General features: G+C 41.9%; 2 protein-coding genes and 1 non-coding gene across 3 annotated transcripts in view; 2 read left to right on the top strand and 1 right to left on the bottom strand.

Moving 5' to 3' along the window:
- Positions 1 to 4,086: 4,086 nt before the first annotated feature.
- On the bottom strand, positions 4,087 to 15,287 carry LOC119737592 (transcription initiation factor TFIID subunit 3-like). The gene is made up of 9 exons (XM_038212048.1): positions 15,181 to 15,287; positions 13,312 to 13,501; positions 12,146 to 12,388; positions 9,535 to 11,261; positions 8,570 to 8,634; positions 7,420 to 7,912; positions 5,631 to 5,807; positions 4,983 to 5,083; positions 4,087 to 4,302 (listed from the first exon to the last, which is right to left on the bottom strand). The coding sequence occupies exons 2-9, from the start codon at positions 13,475 to 13,477 to the stop codon at positions 4,203 to 4,205; spliced, it is 3,072 nt and encodes a 1,023-aa protein (XP_038067976.1). The 5' UTR covers positions 13,478 to 13,501; positions 15,181 to 15,287; the 3' UTR covers positions 4,087 to 4,202.
- Positions 12,682 to 12,754, top strand: Trnat-ggu. Its single transcript has one exon. It is a non-coding gene; the product is annotated as a tRNA-Thr (tRNA).
- A 10-nt stretch (positions 15,288 to 15,297) lies between the features above and the next one.
- The window catches only part of LOC119737593 (NEDD8-activating enzyme E1 catalytic subunit-like), a 49,668-nt gene continuing 41,362 nt past the window's right edge, over positions 15,298 to 23,603 (top strand). Inside the window, exons 1-9 of the mRNA XM_038212049.1 lie at positions 15,298 to 15,422; positions 16,242 to 16,359; positions 16,587 to 16,667; positions 17,806 to 17,888; positions 19,736 to 19,816; positions 20,981 to 21,024; positions 21,686 to 21,750; positions 22,210 to 22,365; positions 23,352 to 23,454. Coding sequence (XP_038067977.1) covers positions 15,403 to 15,422; positions 16,242 to 16,359; positions 16,587 to 16,667; positions 17,806 to 17,888; positions 19,736 to 19,816; positions 20,981 to 21,024; positions 21,686 to 21,750; positions 22,210 to 22,365; positions 23,352 to 23,454 — 751 coding nt within the window. The 5' untranslated portion in view covers positions 15,298 to 15,402. The remainder of the gene's footprint in view (positions 15,423 to 16,241; positions 16,360 to 16,586; positions 16,668 to 17,805; positions 17,889 to 19,735; positions 19,817 to 20,980; positions 21,025 to 21,685; positions 21,751 to 22,209; positions 22,366 to 23,351; positions 23,455 to 23,603) is intronic.

Here is a 23,603-nt window from a genome sequence, read left to right as displayed (position 1 = left end):
TCGGGAGGTAACACACTGAGTATACAGTGTTTGAACATCAGTGAAGGGCAAAAACCTAATTTGATTTACATCACCCTGACGCAAAATTCCATGAATTTAATACTTGACGGCCATCTTGGGAAAAAATAAAATAAAAAGGCTCTCTTCCTCTTTTTGAAAAAAAAAAACCCTGACGACCAACTGTTTTTTTTCTTTAATTGGCCTACTTAAAGTGGAAACACTGAATCAAAAGAAACTGCTTTGAAAAAAAAACTAAAACATTATGTACATATCATGCATTTATTAAGTTCTGATGTCATTACACCATAAATATTCATTTAAACATTACATAAATTGAACAAAATTTCCTTTCGTAAAATTTCATTAAAATTTTCTTGAAAAGTATAAGTGTCGTTAAATTTCAACATGATATGCTGAACACAAGCTGACAGGCATTTTTAAAGTCCGAGACTTGAGAGGTAATCTTTAGGTTGGGAAATCACATTCAATTTCGAAAATTCTTGACGACGTTTCATTAGAATTATTAGTGAGGAAACATGACACCAGTTGAATAAAATATATACATAATTCAAAATATTTACAAAAGAATGGAACAAACATTGTGATTCAAATGAAAGATTCAAGAGCTGTAATTCTTGAATTGTGTAAAAAAAAAAACCTTCAATTTCGTTTAAGTCTATTTTAAATAGGATCATTTTTTCTTTGTTCATTTCAAGCAACAAACTTGCTTGAGATCTTAAAAGTAGCGTCCATCATTTGTAATTTGTGCATTGTGGTCGTTTGAAGCAACAAACGTGCTCAAAATCTACGGACGGGTGCTGAACAACTAACCTGATGAAGTTTCAGCTCAGTGAATGTTGTATATTGTACCAATTATAGAAACCGTTAGTTATAGGAAAGTCTTTAGACCCATCATTGGAAAGGCCTTCTTTCATTGATTTCTTTAAAATGACAGCTTGCCAGAAACAATAATTTAATAGGGCGTTTAGTCCCCTTACTATCTTTAAACCAAGTAAGCTTTTCAACAATAATTTCGTCAGTTACTTTTTGGATAGCAGCGAATGATGGACTGTACTAGGTTCCATAACAAATATTGCCTGTGAAAGTTTCAGCTCAGTGCTTGCTATACATTTTGAGAAAACACAGAAAACATTTTCAAAGTTTTTAGGTTTCATAACTGGATTCTGATGCTAACGCACAAAAAAAGTCAGACAGGGCTCTCAGGAGTGCTCTGAAACGTGCAAAACTAAATCAGGCCAACTTTACTCACAGTTTGGCCAGCAAATTTCTCCAAAAATTCCACTGGGGCAAAGGAAATGTCCTCAGTATTTCACCAACCAAGTTTGCAGACTCAATTCAATTTTTGAAGGAGACTTTTCTTCAATATTTTGCACATGAGAGGGAAGTCAAGTGATTTCAAAATGGGGCTAAAGACTAGACTGGTACATGTCCAACCATGGTCCAACTATTTGAAAAGACTGACCTCTTCATTCAGTGTCAATAGTCTGGTGGCTTGACTATGGAGAAATGTGTAGTAAATTGAGACTAGTTCCCGCTTAATGCCACATGTTTCTTAAATTCTTTTGGCATGGTTGATTGATGCAGTACTGAAGCTGTGTTGGACTGGTTGTTTTAGGTGCCAGTCTATTTTCTTGTTTTGCACGTTTTCAATACCTTAAGTTTTGGGACTCTCATACACAGTATTGAGAGTCCCAATTTTTTGGACTAAAAAAAAGTATGCACACAGGAACACTTTTTTTTTTTTCAAAACCACCATCAATCAAACCATTTCTGGCAAAATCATTTAACAGTCCTATCTTCACTTTGAGCAAATTTTTTTCTCATTAAATTGGTAGAGGTACCGGTACATTTCCGAGTAATTACTAATATTCTCACGTGCCCTGAAGCTAAAAACATTTTTTAATAGTTGGAAAGTTTTCCACCATTTTACCCCCCCCCCCCAGTGTACCCTGTTAAGTTTACAAATAAATTCAGATTGATTTTCAACAGAAGGATATCTAGCTTTCAAGGATCCATGAGATGAATTATAGGAACAAATATTGTGCAACTTTCTACTCCTTTTAAATGTATGAAAACTGTTTGTCATCCCTTTTTGGTTCATTTTATTAAAAAGTGCACTTCTTTAAAGTAATTTTCCATGCGTTTCTGGACAACTGACGGTGGTGTTGCCATGATGTCATTTCAGGAAGACACCATTCAGTTTAGGGGTTTTCTGTTCAAATTGTGAACTCAAAATTTGCTCACTGAAAACATTTGTGAGAAACTTTTGCTCATTGGCATACTGCCATGTACTGATGCAACAAATCACCAAAGAAAATAACGGCAGCAAAATATCCAAAATTCTGCCAACTTCTGGTGCTGCAATAGCTGTAACATTGAGGTTTCTTCCTGAAAGGACATCACACTTTTTCTCATGAATATGGAAATTCACATTAGCAGAAACACCAAAGACACCAAAATACCCTTGAAAATGGCAAACTGACAATTGAAAATAAGGTTAAATGGGACACAAAGGTGCATATTCAAGGATTTCATTTTAAGAATTACATTGCATGGACCTTTAAAGCACATAAGTGATACATGTAGTGAAAGCACAACTGGAACAGTGGAATTTGTTCTTGTTCAAACATTTTGCACAAGTGAAAACTGATGTCTATAGTGCACCAAAAAGAACGCAAAGAAAAATAAGCAAATTGTACTACAGCCATTGGTTTTTGTTTTGATTTTGATTACGATTTTCAGTGTTGAATCCATATTATTCTAGTGAAACTTTGTCGTGCGTACTTTGCGCACTCATGCTTTCGCGTGTTGTCACATGCCATCTACATTCCCGCACAGATTTCTTTGACCTCGTTCCCATGGGTAGGATCTTGCTGTGCCATGTTGCCTCAAGAGGTCTTAACCCCGGTATGAATTAGGACTTTAAATTAGGACTGCAGTCGATGTATTAATAATGCAGGATGCCGTGCTTTCAATTTTGAAAAATCAAAATTTTAGAATCAATCCTTTGAAAGATGAGATTTCGATGTCGCGTTGCTAGAATTTATAGCATCGCACAGTCTTGAAGAAATAAACGTTCGCTCCTGATGCAGGAGGTAACGCGAGGGCATATAGTAGACTGATCCATTAACCCTAACCGCCCTGAATCCTCCAAAATCCTTTTTGCAAATTGGAGGAATTTGCAGGATTGAGGTTACATGGCAAAAGTGCGTTGCTGATTTCGGAGTACGCACTGTGTCAAGGTCTTGGGCCGGACCTTGTGTTGTTTATGCTCAGCCGTGCATAAATTTAGTCCTTGATTATACTTGACATCCTCCGCACTGCTCCAGGATGTCACTGCCTCTGCCTCAGCCTATTGACAGACATAGCCGGAGGATTTTGCAGGATTCAGGCAGTGGTCATCCCTCCATGGACCATATTCAAGAAATAACGGAGGAATTTGCAGGATTGAGGCTATACACTATTTTTCCATGAGGCCAATTGGAGGATTTTGCAGGATTGAGGCTACATCCTAGCAAAAAATCCTAGGGAGTTAGGGTTAAGGCTCGCCCAATGGTTTTTAAACCAAAAATAGCTGTGGCTAACCCTCCTGCTATTCAAAGAGTCACAGACAGTCAAAAGTCACTTCCACTTCCCCTGCTATACTTTTAACAAAGGCTAGTCACCAGCAGTCAGATCATACGATAATGTATCGCAAACACTGTGACTAGTCAAACTGGGTCAACAGACAAAGCAGGCACAGCTGTTTTATCACTCACCCGGAGTCAAAGCATAGCTGTATCAAGTTTCATAACTGTTGAAAACAGTCACTTGTTTGATTTTGACTGAAAGGACTATTTGGCACAGCACGTATTTTGCATAGGAGGGTTGACATACGTTGACATTTTAATATATACAAATATTATTTGGGTGTAAAAAGGTTGACTGTTCTGATTGATTCCAATAGGCCTTAGACGTAATGACGTCACGGTTTGTTTACATGTGCGCTTTCTTATGTGGTAGACGGTCCCCATAGGAAAGCGCAAATGTAAGCAAAGCCTTTACGTCATTACGTCTCAGGTCTTCTGTGCCAGATTCTGCTAAAAGGTCCATTACTCAAAAGTAGCTGTGGTGAATACTGCAAACTCGTGTTGATGGGTTGGGTCCAATAAGCGTAGTTGTTTACGAGTAAACCGTGTTGGTTATCTGGATTTCTTTTTGCCTTTCTTCTTCTTAGGGACCCGGCATCGTGGACAGTACCAGTCGGGCTCCTTCGGTTCTTCTTTGATGCCCACACAGGGCCTGCACAAGGTGAAGGAAACAGGAGAGAAATATAGGGAGGGTAGATGAAAGGAATACTGCTGAGGTCAAAGGTCAGAGTGCAAAGTTCAAGACTAAGACGTATGCATTTGAATTGGGACAATTTCATGGAGCAATTTATCGCATTAGCAACAACTCATACCGACCAGAATTAAAAATTCCAAAATTATCAATGGACAGAATTTTTTTCCACAGACTATTCTTGACCTTTATTTTCCACCAACAAAGCTCAGAATTCCATAGTAAGTCTTCCAACAATGCCCCATCACTGCTTTGTTTCTCGAGTATTTGGCACTTTGAAACTGCAACAGTGACACTAAAATGCTACCGGTTTTATTTTCTACTATCTTGCAGGAAATCTTTCAAGGATATTTACATTATATACAGATGATAGGCATGATTTCAGCTGCAACAATTTGTTTGCTGGACTCGAAGGGCAAGCCAACTGTCCTCTGACTGACATTCACTGACTCCCTGAATGACTAACTGAGTCACTGACTCCATTACTGACGTAAAAGAAACCCAACCACAAAATTCAAATCCCGGAAGTTGTCTGAAGGGCTTTTATAGACTTACGGTGTAAACTTTCGCGAGCGTCATCTTTCGCGAGTCAAGTCTTGCTCAAAAAGAACAATGTTAGAATGATAGAAATTCCCTCTTACCAGTGGTACCAATCGTCACAAGTATCACAGCCCACCATGGGACTGCCGTCATCAGGCAACTTGCAGGTGGGACAAATCCAGATCTTCTCTCCTGTGTCACTCTGAATAAAATCATTGGAAAGGAATTATGGTGACTGTGAAATAACTGGTATTCATTGGAAGGTTTAACTCTAAGACTCTAACTGTCAAGACTTTTTACTTATAACTTTACCAATAATCCTTCAAAATCAAAACAATGGCTGTCAAAGACTTTCCTATTTGAAGTCAAAACTAATGAAATTAAACTCTAAACTTTTCTCACAAATATTTTCAATAAGCAAATTTTTGGGTTCATTATTTGAACAGAAGAACCCTAAACTGAACACTGTCATTCCTGAAATGACATCACAGCTGCAGCGCCCTCAGTTTCAGAAAAGAATGGAACAATTTCAAATGTTTAAAGAAGTACACTTTTCAATAAAATTAATCAAAAGGGATGACAAAGAGTAGGAAATTGCACTTCATGGGCCATATAAATATAAAAATGACCACAAAGATGGCTGCTGAACGCAAAAGATCTATCTACAACTCAACTCAACAAGATAATTGAGATTAAGAGAACTTTTAAAAAAAATTCCTGTTGGGTATTAAACAAGAAACTAAACTTACCACAACAGTTCCAACCGTCTCGAGAATCACGCTGCGTTGCGCTGATCCGCCGACTGTCACTCCGCCACTAGGGGGCGGTGTGCCTGGTGCCTTTTGCGTAGAGGGTCCCTTGCTTCCCTTGGCCGGCGGCTTCTCCACTGGGGCCTTCAGAGAAGCTTTGGTCGGGACAGAAATACCCTGACAAGAGAGAGTGTGGGATTGACAATGGTAATTGCAACTGGGTGTGACTTTGAATGGCACCACTCTGCACCACTCTTGAAAAGCAAGTCTGAAACAGGTCTTACTTTTCCCAGATGGAATAGGCCATTTAAAAAAAAATATATACACAGCCTTGGAGCACCTACAGCTAGTGACAAAGGAGGAGTGGATGGCACTGACAAGGAAAATCATTGAGAGGGCAGAAGCGAAATTGACATAATATTTATGACAGTAACGCAAAAAACTGCTTCACCCACACACTTATGTCAGGAGTAGGGTTGGTGGATTGGTTCATTCCTCGCCTTCCTCCTCTGTGACCAGGGTTTCGATTCCTGCCCAGGGCGGAGTTGAGGATTGGGCTTTCAATACCTACCTGCACCCGATTTCACGAACCGCTGCGACGCATCGCAACTCGAGTTACGACGTGTAACACGTCGTAACTCGCGACGCGTCGTATAATCCATTTCACGAAAGTTGCGATGTGTTGAACGCGTCGTAAGTTCCTTGACAACGGCTTAAAACACATCGCAAGTTACGACGTGTCAAGTGGTCATCGCAAAATAGGAAGAGTCTCTTTCTTAGCCAGTTTAATGCCATAAACATTACATAAACAAGATTATAATACCGAGGCAATGTGTGCAAAGTTGTATATAGAAAATTCATTGAATAATTGTGAATTAGACTGGAATATTGCAGTTGAAATTTCAAAGTAGCTATACCGTCCACTGAGAGCTTGTTTTCCTTCAAAATTGCATTGCACGGCCACCAGTTTGTTTTACGTTTTAACAAATTTCGAGCTGAGATCCGACGACTTTTTGTTGAATATCAGACGACTATTTACTGTACGCTGACTAAATACATAAAACAGTCACCAAGTTGTACCTACGACGCGCCGCACTTACGACATGTTTTGTGAAATGGATCGCAGGACGCATCGCAGCTGCAACGCATCGTAGGGATACGACGCGTCGCAGCGCTGCGATGCATCGTAAGTTACGAAGAGTTTGATGAAATTGGGTGCTGATTCTGCGGATTTCCCTGGATTTTCATTCCCGGATTTCCCTCCCACCTCTAAAACTGTAATTTCCTTCCTCATCTCCTACCAGTTGATCCAAAGCTCAAAGACTTTCAACCTCACTCTCCATGGTTTGATGTAAACATCAGGAAAGGAGAGAAGGTAAGCCGCAAGCTTGAGAATTAATGGAGAGGTTCACATCTTCAAATTATTCGTGAAATCTACTGTGATCAAAAGTAAGCAGTAATCCATGACATTAAGCTCGCAAATTCTTTCTAGCTTTCCAGCAGATATTGGTGTTCAATAAGACTGTTATTTTTTTTCCTCCAACTTTCACTCGGGAGGTAACACACTGAGTATACAGTGTTTATACGTCGGTGGAGGGCAAAACCTAATTTGATTTACATCAACCAGACGCAAAAATTCCATCTTATGAAGACTGTTATTATTATTATTTTTTTTCATGGACTATACTAGCCAAATGCCAAATACTAAATAAATCTGCCATCTTTTCAGGTTGTTATCACAAATTTGCTTAAAATTCCAATAAAGTCTTGGAACTTGGGCTTGTCTTACCTTGAATGGAGCCTGGGACTGAGCAGCTCCTGGCGACAACGGCTGGGAGACCTTGGTGGGATTGGCGATGGCCGAGAAGGCCTTGGAGGCTGCCTTCCTCACTGGGGGTACGGCCACAGGTACCTTGGGTGGCGGGGGTGACTTGGGCTGGGGTGGTGGCGGCGACTTGGGCACCGAGGGGGGCGAGCTGGGGGGCGAGGCAGCGGGCACCTTCTTTGGAATTGACTTCTTGACAGGGGGAGCCCTCTTGGAAGCGGGCGTCTTTTTCGGCGGAGGGTCGGGCGTAGGCAAAGGCGAGGCAGGAGTTGGGGAGGGGGAGGGAGACGGGGAAGTTGACGGGGATGGGGAGTGTGGTGGAGGGAAGGGCGATTTTCGCCGAGGTGACGGCGAGGGGGATGATGATGAAGAGGAAGAAGTTGAAGACGATGATGGGGATGGAGTGCGGGGTCTTGGTGGCAGCGGCTTGGGCTTCTCTGAAGGTTTCTTGATGATTCTGAAATAACGGACCAATATGATTGCCATTGTTGCTTAAGGCTTGGGAAGGAAGTACAACGTCATGCAGTTGTGGATATTGACAGGTTAGGCCAAAAAAAAAAAAAAATCGGTCTCTGGTCAGACCAAAGTTCCGGAATTGACGCGGCCACGCAGCTTCTTCTTTTTTTTTTTTTTCTTCAAGCTTGGATTGTACAGACAAGGTGGGTACTATTTTGCTTTTTTTGTGTCCTCATGTACATTGGTGTCCTCCATAATTTGCCTTGGTGCTTTCGATCATTTGCCTTGGTGCAATTTCCCATTCCTTGGTGCTCTTTGGTAAAAAAAATTGAGGAGGTGCGGAAATAGAGGGCGCTGTTGGAGCTACCGCGGAACATTTTGGAAAAAAAAAAGATCGACGCGCATGATTAAAATCGACGCGCGCGCTGACCAGAGACCGACTTATTTTTTTTTTTTACCTTAAGGACACTTCCATGAAAAACAAATGTTCAGGGAGTTTGGGTTCACAAGAGACAAGCATCATCCATAAAATATTTCCATGGCCAAAAGACTGTAAGTTAACAATGTGGGAAGTTTGTTGAGCGAAGTTCTGAAATCTGACCAAAAAAAAGGCAACTATTTTACGAAATAAAAAATGGAGAATTGTTTTATCACTCACATTTTTGTAGTCTCTCCACTAGAAGATGCTGAGCCAATCTTGAGCATCAGTTTGGGTACAGTCAGCTGAGGAACACGAAAGTCATTCAATAAAGACAGTCTTTAGTTTATGAACTGTTAAGATTTGAGAGTTTGTAAATCCATCACTTACTCGACTTTGTGCCAAGAAATGTAGATTTATAATATGGCTGACCTTAATAAACCGAATATTTGATCATCAACCAAATATTCAAATAGCTTTCAGCCGCTTTGAATATTGGGAAAATGAACTAAGCAAAGACACACAGTTGTGTTTTACATAACTCTCGAGGACAAGGCATTGTCTTTCCCTGTGTCTCTATAATATAACACTCACCCATAGACTAAGCACACAAAGTCACGATCGAGGACTGTTTGCAACAAAAGATGAACACTCGAGGACAACAAATAATCTGTTGTTCTCCCTTTGTCTGTCTGTCCTCGGGAATGTAAATCCCTACACATATGGCTGCGTTTTTTTAATCATAAATTTGCAGATCTTTATTGACTGATGCCACTTTTTTTTGTCGACGCAGTTCGTTGTGCCCAACCTTTCAGCAGATTAAAGCACAGGACAGTTATAGAATAACTGCTAATCTCTCCAGCAGCCCATAACACCATCACCACATAAACATCTTAACCGGTGCACTTTGTGTGCAACTGTTGACCGGTGCAGTACCCAGTTGCTGCTGGCGCATGTAAAACTTGATCGGCAAGTTTCGAGTAATCAGTCAAACGCAGTTTGGAATAATACAATACTAAAATATTTGAAAATGGACAGCCATAATTTGTGAGAGATAAAGTTTGATAAACCATCTTTGATTTGATTTGATTTGATTTCATATCATTCGATCCGATATCTAAGTGATTTGCCCTACCTAGTTAGAAAGCTGATCTGGTGAAAATTTCAGTTTTGATATATCTGTGATTAATGAGAGATATGCCTACCTTTGCGATTTTTTCAGGTGGTTCCTCCGAGGGATTCTGTTCTCCTTCCTTCTCTCCGGGATTCTTCTTACCCTCCTTCTGTTTGGCTTTCTTAAGCGAGTCTTTAGCCGCCTTGATCTTCGCCTTGCGCTCCTTCTCTTTCTTCTTCTTCTTTAGGCGGGTCTTGTCCTTCTGTTTGGAGCTCAGCTTGTCCCGGCTAGGGCTGCTGGCGGGGCTCTCTGATTGAGAAACAACTCGGACCTTCATGGATTTGGGGTTCTTGGTGATGATGTTCAGCTTGGCGATGATGGGCTGTTTCAAAGAAGAGTCTGTTTGTGTCTCTCCGCTGGAGGAGCTGGCAGTCTTGCCAGCCAGCTCTTGCAACCGCCGCTTCTTTTCCATTTTCTTCTTTTTCAGCTTTTCCTTTTTCAGCTGCTCCTTCTTCCGCTTAGACCGCTCCTTCTTGGACTCCTTCCCCGATGTTGTCTTCTCGTCTCCGAACTTCTTGGGCTTGTCTCTCTTGTCCTTACTCTTGTCTTTTGGGTCCGAGGTCTTGATGACGAGTTTAGGCGCAAGTCCCGGTGACGTATCCATTTTGATGGCCGAGGTGATGGCTCCTTCGCTCTCCCGCCAAGCATGCTTGAACAGAAGCTTTGGGGGTAAGGAGTGTCCTTTACTGGATTTCTCCGCATTGCTCTTGTTCGCCATGTCGAGGAGTCCACCTTTACCCTTCTCGACACTCCTGTCTTTGCCTTTGTCCTTGCTTTTGTCCTTTCCCTTTTCTTTGGTCCTTTCTCGGTCGCCATCTTTGCCGTTCTTCTTGGCTGATTTGGAGGTGCTGCCACGGGCCATCTTGGAGATCACCGACTCGATCGTATCCTCGATGCTGGCAGCGTTAGCCACCACTTCCTGTTCCTCCTCCCTGATCAGCGTCGCCGAGGGCAGAACAGCCTTGGAAGGGTCTGGCAACTCCCCGCAAGGGTCAAAGGTCTTGGACGTCCTGGGCTTAGTGTCCTCGTCCTCAAAGTCGTAAACGTCTAAAGCGGAAGGCTTCTTAGGGCTGGGACTCTTATCGTCATCGTCAATGTCCTTGGCAGAAGGGACAGGGGGAATTTCTACAGTCTTCTTCGTTGTAATCAGCAAGGTCCCGATATTTGGTCCCACCACTTTGATATTCTTGCCTCCTGAAGGCAATAACTCTTTGACTTTGTCCATGATGACCACAGCGGGGCTCTTGGGCTTTACCTGGAAAACAGACGGCGTCCCTCCTGACGAAAAGAATAGATGCTTTGGGGATTTGGGTTTTGGCTTCGGCGGAGTGATGCCTTTACCCTTGATGACTTTGAGGTCCATGGCCGGGCTGGAGCGGGGCAACTTAGAAAATTTGGTCAACAATCCATCGGGTTTTGAGTCCGTCCTCGAGAGCGGAATGACTGGCACCCCACTCCGACGTTCCACAAGAGTTTTCTGGGGAGGGGTGGTGGCGACCGGGAGCCTTCCCTCTCTCTTTGGGGTGATCTCACCATTGACCCCCATCGATAAAGCCGTCAGCTCGCGGGGAGTGCCGTCCTCCATCATCCGAAGCCTCTTGAAGGCAAAGTAGTCCGTGGTGGGACTCAGAAGTTCGCGTTTCTCACCCCGTGGGGAGGTAGGGCTCAAGAGTGGCGTGTGCGGCTCGTAGCTGTCGGCGTCAAAAGAAGCCCGAGATGAATGAGAGATGTCCATTGCATCGAGGCCCTCACCAAACTCTGGTCGAGAGGAGCAACAAATAAATACAACTGTTACAAATGGTGGCAAAGAGAGCTGCAGAATATGACCCTGCACAAGTAAGGGTCACATTACACACATATTTTCCGGCAATGAGGTCACTAATGCACCCCTAGGAACTGTGGGTGACAAAAAGAGGGTTCTATTTCAAATGGGCCAAGAGAAAAAGAGCCCTCTTGTAGTCACTCACAAGCCTGCAGGGCATAGGCATGCACTGAATGACCCAACAAGGCCAGCAATGATGTGTTTTAAAACACAAGATCCATTTCATGTAATAATGATGAGCCTTGAAAATCTCCATGAGGCGTTGAACACAGTGGGAACCCCCGACAATGAATGCGCCCCATCCCTGACCAGGCACTATACATGCATAATGCCTCAATACATAGTTTATGCTCAATGCATATTCCTGAACTAGCCTATATTGAACCTATATTAACCCTCCCTCTCTGGCTGGCAATTTCAACAAGGCCAGCCCAGCAGTAAAAATAAATCAGGTGACCGTTTTAAAAATTGAGTGCTCCTGCCTTCATAAAGTAGGATTGACTGGCTGCGATTGCTATGAAACCTGACATAGCTATGCTTTGACTGTAGGAGATTGATAAGCCAGCTGTGCCTACCGGTCACCTGCTTTTGTCTGTTGATGGAATTTGACTGTCTCAGTGCCTTCAAGAAATATGATCTGACTGTTGGTGACTAGCCTGTGTAAAAGGCATGGCAGGGGATCAGGGTTGACTGTTTGACTGTCAGTGACTGATCAAACAAAAGGATGGTTGAAGGTGAACAACACATAACTGTAGCCAACCAGGACACAGAATCAGTGAGAAGTGTGTTAATAAAAAAAAAAGGTGAAACTATCTCCAACCTCCGGCGATATCCACCAGGGGCGGCATATGCTCCGGGATGTACTCCAGCCTCTCCCGGCAATCTCTGCTCCCCGGCTGGGGGATCTGGAGGTTGTTCCTCTTGGCGACAGGGAAGGATGGCAGAGGGTGGGCAAACGGGATGGGCTCCACCTCCTTGAGGTAGGTCTCCAGCTCGTTGAGGCGGACGTGCATGTGGGCGAAGGCCAGGCCCACGTCATCCAGGGTTGGATCTGTGCGGCCATCTGGTAACGAGAACCCCAAAAAACCAACCCAAAACTATTTATTTTCTTGATTTTCTTTCAAAGAGGTTTTTTTTAGGCTCTCCATTTTTGAATAATTTAGTATTTAATTATTCGAAACTGCACTTGACCGAATATTTGAATATTCCCCGAGTGATCCCCGTTTGCCATTTCCCAGTCTGCATTGTGACTTTGGGCGTGATCCCTGGTTGCATGGCATACTGGTTTAAGGCTTTTGACTATCGGCCCTTGAACAAAGATATGGACAAATTGGGGAACCGCCAACATACATGTAGGGCTGGATAGCTCAGTTGGTAGAGCACCGGAATGGTAATCCGGAGGTCGCAGGTTCAAACCCCGCTCCAGTCAATTTCTTTGTTCAACTCTTCGAAAATAAAATAAAATTACATAAAGGCAATGACACACTGCCAATTCTTTAAGAACGCAATATCCATGTGACCGACATTAAGGCAGTCTTAATAATACAGGAGTCTTATATAGCGCACGTATCTACCAACAATTAGGTACTCAAGGTGCTGGAAATTATGTCTATTATTAAAGAAAGGTAAATAAAGTTTATGAAAAATATGAGACCCATTATGTAGCACCTTATAAGGGTTTACAAGGTGCTGCGGTGCATATTGCAGCCACTGCCAGAGACATCGGGGCAAACCCCTTCTCTTAGCGATAAGTGTTACTGGGTTCTTTAACGTGCATTACACAACACACGGGACCTACGGCTTTACGTCCCATCGGAAGGACAAAGCAATAATGGTAAAGTGCCTTGCTCAAGAGCACAAGCACCATGTTCCCACAGTCAGGATTCGAACCCATGTCCCACGGCACACGAGTCGAACACCATAACCACTGGACCACAGCACCCCCCTTCTTCAGACCCCACTTCTTCAGACCATTTATGTCCTTACACTGTTCAGCGTAGCGATGAGTGTGTCTAGCCAGGTGCTCTAGATACCTCTGCAGTACGTCGGTCAGCAGGTCGAAGGGCGTGGTGTGTATGGTGTGCCAGCCCAGCCCCTGGCACAGCTGAGCTACGGCCACCTTGAGCAGGCTACGGCAATACTCCTCTACCATGGCAACCAACTCAGTTTACACCATCTAGTAATAGTGGGATATCAGAAAGAAATAGACAGTGATGCTAATAGTCAGCTTTTTAATAGTCAGTGGCAATTAACTAGTGGTCCACTTCCAATATCCAATTTATTCAACATTATTCGACAAGTTCAGAACTTTTATATCCAATTTATGTATTTTAAAAACTGTTCTCGACAGAACTACCATTGGTTTGGCAGCATAGGCCAAGTTCGGGCAAGGACCATTAGTCGACTAGTGGTTGATTTGTGACGTACCTTACGCCTGCGCACTAATACTTATAGCAACGTGCGAACGTCTCTAGTCGAACGCTGGTCAAAATGTCATCGCAAAACGTCTGGATCCTGGCTCCCTGTGGTACGTTATGAACGCGCGCGGCTATGGTTACCAGCGAAGCAACCAACCCCAGTAGGTTGGTTCCAAATAGTCGACTAGCGTAGTTAACCATCGTCGACTAGACAGAGTTCGGGCAAGCGTTAGTCGACCAATGGTTAACTATAGTCCTTGCGCGAACTTGCCCTTATTTGCTTCTTGGTATTAGCAGTGTCAACATCACCAGCGAGTTCCGATATTTCGCCTTCTGTTTGGAGAACAAACAGAGATTCTCGCGCATTGTCTGCCAATTTGCCATTCAGTATTAAAAATCAGATTTGTGTTACAGCACCACCACCAGCAGTAGTGAAACTGTGCAACAGAACTTCTATTTTTGCGGTGCAGCCGGACCGTGCGTTGGGACGAATAATTCAAAGACATGTGATCAACGATCCACTAATCAGACGACAGGGATTTTTTTCAGTTGTATAAAAAACAAATAATGAATGTTTATGAGTGCAATGGAAAGAATAATTCCATTCAAACGTGTACTGCAAATTTCCTTTTGCCTTAAACTGGCCTCAGGTCGACCTGCGATTTTATTTGCGCCGTGACAGAACTACTGGTAGCCTTGGTCAAGGCATTCGTTGATAGATACATAATGTAGTGTCTGTGATGGTATCTGGCCACTAAACACATAAACACTAAACACATAAAAATTAATAGTCCGTCTCTGGTCAGCACGCGCGTCGATTCGATTTTAATCATGCTGCTGCACAATTTAATTTTAGATGGGGTTACGATCGAGTATAACTCTTTATGTGGCCTCTTTCGACTTCCATATATTTTGCACTAAATTTAGTCGGGCACCATTTGCAGTCATCAGCCGACATATGAATTATGATTATGAAGAAAAAAGAAGTAAAAAAAAAAAAAAAAGCCACGTCGCCGCACCACTTTTGGGGCATGCTCCATACCAGAAACCAGAGACTTTTTTGGCCTAAAAAACTAAAAACAGTAAACACATCCCCCATCCCCCCCCCCCCCCCCCCCACCAAATCAGAATGTCTATTTCCCCCCACCACCAAATCAGATAGGGCCTAGGCCTACATAATCTTACTTATTAAATTATTGCAAATAGGGCATATATTCTTTTTTTCAAAAAGTTAGTTAGGAGTAATAGGACTGAGAATATTTTTTGGGGGGGGGGTCTCAGCAAAATTTCACGACTTCCCACCATACGGTCATTGACTTTGTACACAACCAACAAAGTGGCGTCTAAACACCACATTTACTCCATTTTCGATGTAAATGCGCAATTTACTATGTTCTACAACCAATCAGGTATCTATCACCACACAATGCATTCTTACCCGATTGAAAAAAAACATATTTTGGGCCAACAAATTTAATCATCCTCGCCGCTCGAGCAGTGAAAATGGGCGCTGTAAAATATCCGTGACCGTTGAGGGCGCTACATAATTAGGTTTAGTCTGCATGGTACCTGGAAGCCGAAACATATTTACATCAGGAAATACACACCGAGGGAGCATACTATTTAAACTTTCACACACGGAATCGCGATCTACCGGAAGATGACAGACCAAGGAGAATCGTAAAGTTTCATCTTTTTCTTTGAAATACATGATTGGATTTTTAAGTGGTTGTGCTGAACAAGTGTACGATCCTTTACTTCTTGATCGGAAAAATCTGAATAAAATTGGTTTCTTCTCTTCAACCTAGTCCTAGGCCTATTTCATTTTGTTTCTGAGTAGTCGCACTGATTTTTTTTATACAACCCGGTAGGGCGCAGTCTAGTCAGACTACCTCCTTTTCTCTTTGAGTTTTTTTTCACAAACCTCCAATTGGTGACAAAGAAAAGATAAAATCTGCTATCTACTGAATTGGTTAAACCTATTTTAAAGATAAAAACAATGACGATCGGTTCCCATAACGGCATAAGGGAACAAAATCTACTTTTAATTTATTTGGCTTTGGCCTATTTTGCTTGAGGGAAATTTGGGCATTGGGGTAAAAATGACGATGTCAATGACAAAACGCAACACGAAAATAAAGATATCGATCACCGCGATGGCGCGCTGAAATGCACGGCACCAACCCTAAACTGTATATGAAATTCGTTATTACTACCCCTAGAAATCACCCTTGACTCTAATTTGATTGAAACTAAATATTAATTAAAAACTTAATTAGGGCCTACACGATCGCTAAAAAAATTAGGGTTTTTTTGGGGGGGGGCAGAACAAAAAGGGAATGCCTTTAACTGGTTGTAGAAAAAAAATGTATCCAGTTTGAATGGGTCTTGAGCAGAATTTATGCATGCTGAAGTTACTGTAGGCCCAAGATAATTTTGTGTATGATTTTTCTCATGAATTATCATAACCTTGTTTACCGCACCCTCCTTTTGTTACAGGGTTGCCATGGAAACTGGCAGGGCTGAATCTGATTGGCCTGGCAGATGGACCCACGTCCGGAAAGTTTTGGAGAGGAGCGGCCCGTTTGCACATCCTGACTTTGAACCGAGTACAGAGGTACAGAAATGATGACTAACAATTTGACTTGACTCAAATGTGTTTACAAATGTGTGATTTATGTTGGGGTTTTAAAAAATGTCACTTTTACTTCTAGAAAAAGTAATGAGAAAATTTGTAGAGAAAGCTTTTTTTGATTGTTTTGATTTTGGCCACTAGATTAAAAGTACATTATTTTTGTATTTCATACTTCTTTTCAGTCTGTTTGTTTTCCCCCTTTTATTTAGATTCTGGACTTTATGCTCAACAACTGTAGAATACTTGTGGTTGGGGCTGGCGGACTCGGCTGTGAGATTCTGAAAGATTTGGTAAATTTCACTTGACTTTTAAGGATGGTTTTGAGTTATAGGGCAAAACAGCACTCTATATTTTAGGATAGCAATTGACCAAGTTATAAATCAGTCGCTGTCAGGTCGGAAGTAAAAGAGGAAGTGGTATTGCTTTTCACTTGACCAGCCGTGACAAGCATAGATATGGCCAGGTTGAAACATGCATTGATGTTTACCAGCGCTGTGCAACCTCGTCCCCAGTGCTTACTTTATTTCCAACCTGGTTTCCAATAGTAAGCCCTGGATAGGAAACTTTCTTCCTGTATCCTGATTCGATACCGCAATTGGCTAGTAATGGATTTATATCGTGCACTTGGTGCTATTATTCACAACGTGCAGTACCTGTTTTCGCGATCATTCATCCTAGCCTTCTCGAAAATACTAATTTCCTTTCCAATTTGCTCATATTAATATGAAATATGATACTGCATGTTGTCTCGATAAGATCGTAACAGTTTGATTTAAAAAATCGTGTTTTCGTAACTCACGCCGTGCTCGCGCTGCTGCGAATTGACTCTGTTTTTACCCAAGACACCGCATACAAAAACAAACGCTAATGTGCAACACATATCCAGGCACCAGACTGTTCCTCATTTGCATACGTGTTCAAAAAATCTTGCACATGCAAATGATCCAATACCAGGGTGAGAGAGCAGGTAGTGGTGGGCGCGTACTGCTCGACACCCTGGGGACGAGGTTGAGCGCTGTGTGACTATTGCAACCTCAAATTTCTTTAAGAGTCGGTTGGATTATTTATACATTTATGAAATTATCATAGCACTTCATCAAACAAATTACTCAAAAAAAACCTTAATAAAACTCCACCATCAAGAAACTGGATGAGTGCAACATTGTCCAAAATGCTTTCTTAGTGTACATGTAGATAGACCTAGCTGTATCAAAATAGTGCTCTATTAATCCAAGATATATCCTAATATGTACATCATGGCAAATAGTCGCAACTGGTCGGGTAGAAGTGACTTTTTATCAAATGTCTTGTAAATTTTACTAGTTGCACAGTTTATTGCTTTTTCACTGTAGCACACCACTTGCAGAAACCATAGATGCGGTGTCCATAGATGTGGTGTCCTGACTTCATTTTCTTTTTTGACCATAGGCTCTGATGGGATTCAGGCAAATTGACGTCATCGACATGGACACCATTGACCTGTCTAACCTCAATCGGCAGTTTCTATTCAGGTGAGGGTTCAGTTGTGAAATAGAAAAGTACCCCCTCAACGGTAAGAAAGGGAGAGTTGGAGAGACCACTGGGAGAGATATTGGACCGCATTGCCGACAGCGCCTGACGCTCACATGAAGATGCTATGGCTTATGTGAAGATTCAGAATAAAACAGGTCGAGCATACTTCGGGCTATATGCGTGCAAACCAGTACGTGCACTCGGTGTGTCCCATCCACGGAGCTCTCAAAAAGCGCCCTCTCTTGTTCACGCACGGAGCCCATAAGGAGATTGACATTTTGATTTCAAAACGTGCCTTCAGATTGCTCTGATACTGATACTTTTTTATATTTTAAAAAAAAATGGCAAGATCTTTTTGCAATGAAAACAAGTTAGTCCCTCACTTTTTGGCCAGTGTGGTTTACTTTCTGGCCCACTTCCTGCTCTGAAACGATGTCTAAATAGCAACCAAAATTGCTAGAAACCTGCTTGGAATTCTGCTGCTCTGTTTTAAAGGGGGAAAATGGTGTACTATTTTTTTTCCAATCAAAGGGCTGCTGCAATTTAGAGTGGAAAAAATATACATGTACAGTCACTTTATGAGCTCCGTGCGCCGACGAAAGAGGGCACCCTTTTACCTAGCAACGACGTCCCATGGGCAGGACATTTAGCTGGTTGACGCGCACTGTTCCTTGTGTGTGATGCACGTACACCAGGGGATTGTGCACGCAGTGGTACGGCCGCGCGTCGCGGCAAAATTGCAGTCAGGCAAGATGGCGTCGGTCTGTCACCCCCAACTGTACTTTGTTTGCCGGTGAAGGGGTACTTGTGAACGGAGCGGATAGTCCAATCTTTTAGAACTGGAATTTTGCCAGTGGGCCCATTGGAAAGGACATTTAATAAGCTGTAGAATATGAGAATCGGGCAAAATCTGATGGAGTTATATGTATTTTCAGTGCCAAATTTTCGGGCCTCGGAAAGTTAAAAAAAATCGAGAAATTTGTTGTTAGAAGTTTGCCAAATGAATTTCTTAGCAATGCACATTTCTATAAAAGCCATCAGAATGAAACTTGGAGTATACATCATCAATAATCTATGGATTATAAGATGTATCTGAAAATATAGGCCGTCCGACTGGCTTTGTGCTGGATAGTCACATATTTATATTATAACACCTCTACCGCAGATTCTGTATCTTGATTGGCCGAGAGCGAGCCACATGGCAGTCGCTATTTTTGCTATCTTGCTGTGCACGGCCAAAAAGACTACTCAATGGCTGAAAAAAGTATTACATGTATACGCATAGCAACCAAAGTACTATACGCATAGCAACCGGTATGCATGTGTGCAAAATGCATACGGGTGTGCGCATTGTGGTATTGTTCCCAAGCGCTAGCTGGTCTCAAACATTTCGTGAAGGGGTAGTTTGGAAAAGTACAAGTAAATTTTCAACTAATTTCGTATTGAAATAGAAGTACATTTTAATTGTATTTAGATTAAATTAATCAGTTATCTCTTAAAATCAAGCCGAATCTGTGGTGAGGTGTAATATAAAACAAATATTGACTGCTTTAATTCGTGGTGTAGTAAAACTAGCCTCCCACAGTAAACAATAGAGTATTCCATTTCCCTCGGCTACGCCTCGGGAAACAACGCTCCATGGATCACCTCAGGAGGCTAGTTTACTCCACCACTCAAAGCAGTCAATATTTGTATACTACATGTACCCCCAACCATTTTGTCACCTCAGAAAACAATATTTTTGATCTGGTCTTTATATTTCTGAAGAAAAACTAAATGACCGAAAAGGATCTTCAACAACTGGCCTATTATTCATTCTTCTGATTGTTTTATTCATTACAAACAGACTGAAGGACGTCGGCAAACCAAAGGCCAATGTTGCAGCTGATTTCATCAACCAGAGAATCCCTGGCTGCAATGTCACACCGTATCCTTTATAGATTGTATTTATTTTCCTGATCAAAGACACCGACGATTCTTGAGTTGTCAACAAACAGATGGTGGTTGAAGGGTCCAGGCCAGTAACTAGACTGCCACCTCAGTGGTAACTACGCACACTTCCCAAAATTATTAAAAATACTCAAAACTCTCTGAGGTGTTCAAGACACGTATCAAATTAAAGCTTGTTTCATCATCTTTCAGTGCCTAATTGCTGGTAGATGCGTGCACTATATAAGACTCCGATATTATTAGTATTGTTATTATTATCTTTCATTTTCTGTTCAATTTTTGGGGGTTATCTGATGCCTTCTGGGAGAAATTGCCATCCAAAGATGATCACCCCTAAAAATGGTCCAGAAGCCCATCGCCATTTTAAAAAATGATGCTTGCGCTCATCCAAATTTCACAGAAATACAAGTTCACAGTCTATGTGCATGGCTTCCACCCATCTTTTTTACAAACTCTCAAGTTCATAGCCCACAGAATGCTCTGATACCAAAGAATTTGAGGGCATGCCAATCGTGATTTGGTCAGGGTAGGCAATTTCGGGCCTATTTACTGGCCTGCACCCTGAAATAGCTCAGTTGATAGAGTAACTGTACGGTACTTCAGAGGTTGCGTGATTAAATTCTGCTTTGTCAACATCCTGAAATCCACCGAAAAGATCATTAAATAGTATTGTAACTGACAAGGCCAAAACAAATTCCATGGCATTTGAAAATAGAGTAGGTAGGTAGGGAATTGTTTTGTTTTGTTTTTTCAAATTTTTTTTTGTGTACGATCATATGGAGGCATTTGTGTGAAATCAAGGGTAAAATGTAAACATTGATGGTTTTGGGTGTTTTTTTCTCATTTTTCCCATAAACAAATTAGGGTAGGGGCTGTCAGAATAGGGTAGGTAGGGAAACCTAATCTTATTAAAACAATGAAGATATATGCAAACTTCAAATGGCATTTTATTAATTCAAGTAGATTAATCGCTTAGATAATAAATGGGATAAATGCAGATGATCCTATATGCCTTTAACATACATATTTGCATTTGAACAAATATTGTGAATGGTCCGGTGTCTGACTGTTTCTTCACTCCCTGATGAAGTGCTGTAAACCAGTAACACAATATCATACAACCCTTAACAGTAGTTATCAGGCACTTCAAAAAGATCCAAGATTATGACGACACCTTTTATAGACGTAAGTATCAATTTGTCTTTGATTTAAAGGGAAAATACAACATTTGCAAACATCAAAAAATAAAACTACCAAATCATTTTGAAATACCTTGCTGGACTGTTAGTGAATGACAGTGTAAAGCATCCTGTAAAATTATGGCACTTGGTATACTGTCATTTTCAAGAAAAGTGGTATTTTTGTATCAATTTCCAACGCTGATCGTGCCGACCAGGGTTGGAAAAAACTGGCTTTTATTTCAAATACTGGACCCAGTTGACCATCGCACTTGTTAGCAATCGATTACACACCTATGAACGGGTACAAGCCAGCTAGACTGGTTCCCTGACCTTACAATTCCCCAATGTATGTAAACTGCTCTGTTTCTTCTTAAATGGAGTCAGGGAACCAGACTACAGGAAAATGATTGTTTTTCTTGGTTTTTATAGCATTTTCGAACCCAAAACCTCAAAAAAGTCAGTGTACATGTAACTATATTTGCTATACATTTCCAACCCCCCAATTCCATCTATTTCTGAAAATTACATCAAAAGCAAATGATGTATATTCCCTTTAAAAAGTTTTGACAAACCAATCGGTGTGGTCCAATGGCCTTGTCTTAATATGTGTGTTAACTTGCCCCTTCTTTAATACTTCTGATTTGATTACTTTTTCTATTTGATAGAGTTTCACATCGTGATCAATGGCTTGGATTCCATTGTTGCCAGGCGCTGGATGAATAGTATGATGGTGAGTTGCTTTGCAAACCAATCAGTCCTTTTTTTTTACAGCCTGTTTACAGATAAATAGTAGTCGGAGTTTGTATAAGGCCAAAAAAAAAAACTACTCCTACTCCATTCCCTACCCTTACCCCATCCCTAACCCCATCCCTTACCCCCATCCCCTACCCCATCCCGTACCCCTACCCCATCCTCTACTCCATCCCCTACCCCATCCCCTATCCCATCCCCTACCCCATATCGTTACCCCATCCCCTACTCCTACTCCATTCCCAACCCTTACCCCATCCCCTACCCCATCCCCTATCCCATCCCCTACCCTTACCCCATCCCGCACTCCCACCCCACCCTACATCTGACACTGAAACAATATTTAATTGCTGGTATTGCAAACTTAAAGAGGTTGTGTTTTTTATCTAGTATTTGAAAAAAAAAAATTTATGCGTCCATTTCTCCTTCACATCCCCAGCTGAGCCTGGTGAATTACGAAGACGGAGCCGTCGATCCTACGTCCATCGTTCCCATGATCGACGGCGGCACGGAGGGCTTCAAAGGCAATGCTAGAGTCATCTTACCAGGAATGACAGCTTGCGTTGAGTGCACACTCGAGCTCTACCCACCTCAGGTATGTATTGGTGGTCATTGGCATAGCCAGGTTTTTGGTTGGGGGCAGGGTGGCATTTGAAGCAAGATATGTGATGGGGGGGGGGGGGACCTCTCCCTGCCCCCTTTTATGTCAGTCATTGTGTTCCTGGAATTTCAAGAAGTCTTTTGTGATATCTAGGGACAGGGGCAATATTAGGTCACAGAGTATGAGTCTATAGATTATGTACATGTATAGGGTGTAGGGACACTGGGGTTTGGGGGGGGGAGTTACTTTGTGCACGGTAGGGAGCGGGGGTGGGAGAGCAAAATGGGTGACTTTTGTGAAAATGTGGCCCCGATTTTTGTTTTTGTTTTTGAACATGTTTAAAACCGGTGAAAGGTATTACTTCTAGTTACGGTTTTGATGTGCTTACACGTTCATTAATTTCCTAAAAAAAATCTAGAACATTTTTAAAATGGCAAAATGTTGTTGGGGGAGGGGGAAAGTTGCCACCTCACTGCTTCGTATGCTTCTGCTGTGCGTGTATTTTAAAGGGCATTCGAAACAGGCTTGAGATATTGCATTTTGTCTGAAATTAGACTTTTGGGGACCTCTCCCTGCCCCCTTTTATGTCCCCAATTTCAGACTTTCTTTTTAAATTGACAATACCCTCCCTATTCAAAAGCCAAACTCTGGCCAATTCATGATCAACTTGAATACGAACAAAATGCGACATATTGATAGTTACTTTTTGTGGAGATTTATAATGCCTATTAATGAAAGGGTTAATCCTAAATATTATGTTATTAAAATAATATTTAATATGCATTTCAAATGAACATACATGCAACCAGGTGTTTGTTACATAATGAGAATCAGAGGATGCTTTAATTTATGCATAAAATGCGTTATTATTGAGTAATTATGCGTTTGAGATGAACGTATTAAGCCAGGTGACTTTGTAAGTCTACCAAGTCACCGGACAGATTATGATTATTAACATATTGGAAATGCCTCCATTTCAGATTACTTTTCCCATGTGTACCATCGCCCACACACCCAGGCTGCCAGCTCACTGCATAGAGTATGTCAAGGTCTTACTCTGGCCTCAAGAGGAACCGTTTGGAAGTAAGTCAACGTATTCTTCGCTTTATCCATTTTCCCCTTTGTAATTCACATTCATAAATACCTCAAACAGTTTACCCATTCCTATTGGTCGAGAGCCCGTCACGTCGCCGGTTTTAAACGGTTGATAAAGACCAGCTGGCTGGTCTTAA

Source organism: Patiria miniata, unplaced genomic scaffold, assembly GCF_015706575.1.
Source record: "Patiria miniata isolate m_02_andy unplaced genomic scaffold, ASM1570657v1 HiC_scaffold_3, whole genome shotgun sequence".
NCBI lineage: Eukaryota > Metazoa > Echinodermata > Asteroidea > Valvatida > Asterinidae > Patiria > Patiria miniata.
The sequence above is the reverse complement of the archived record's forward strand: the minus strand, read 5'-3'. Positions and strand labels throughout refer to the sequence as shown.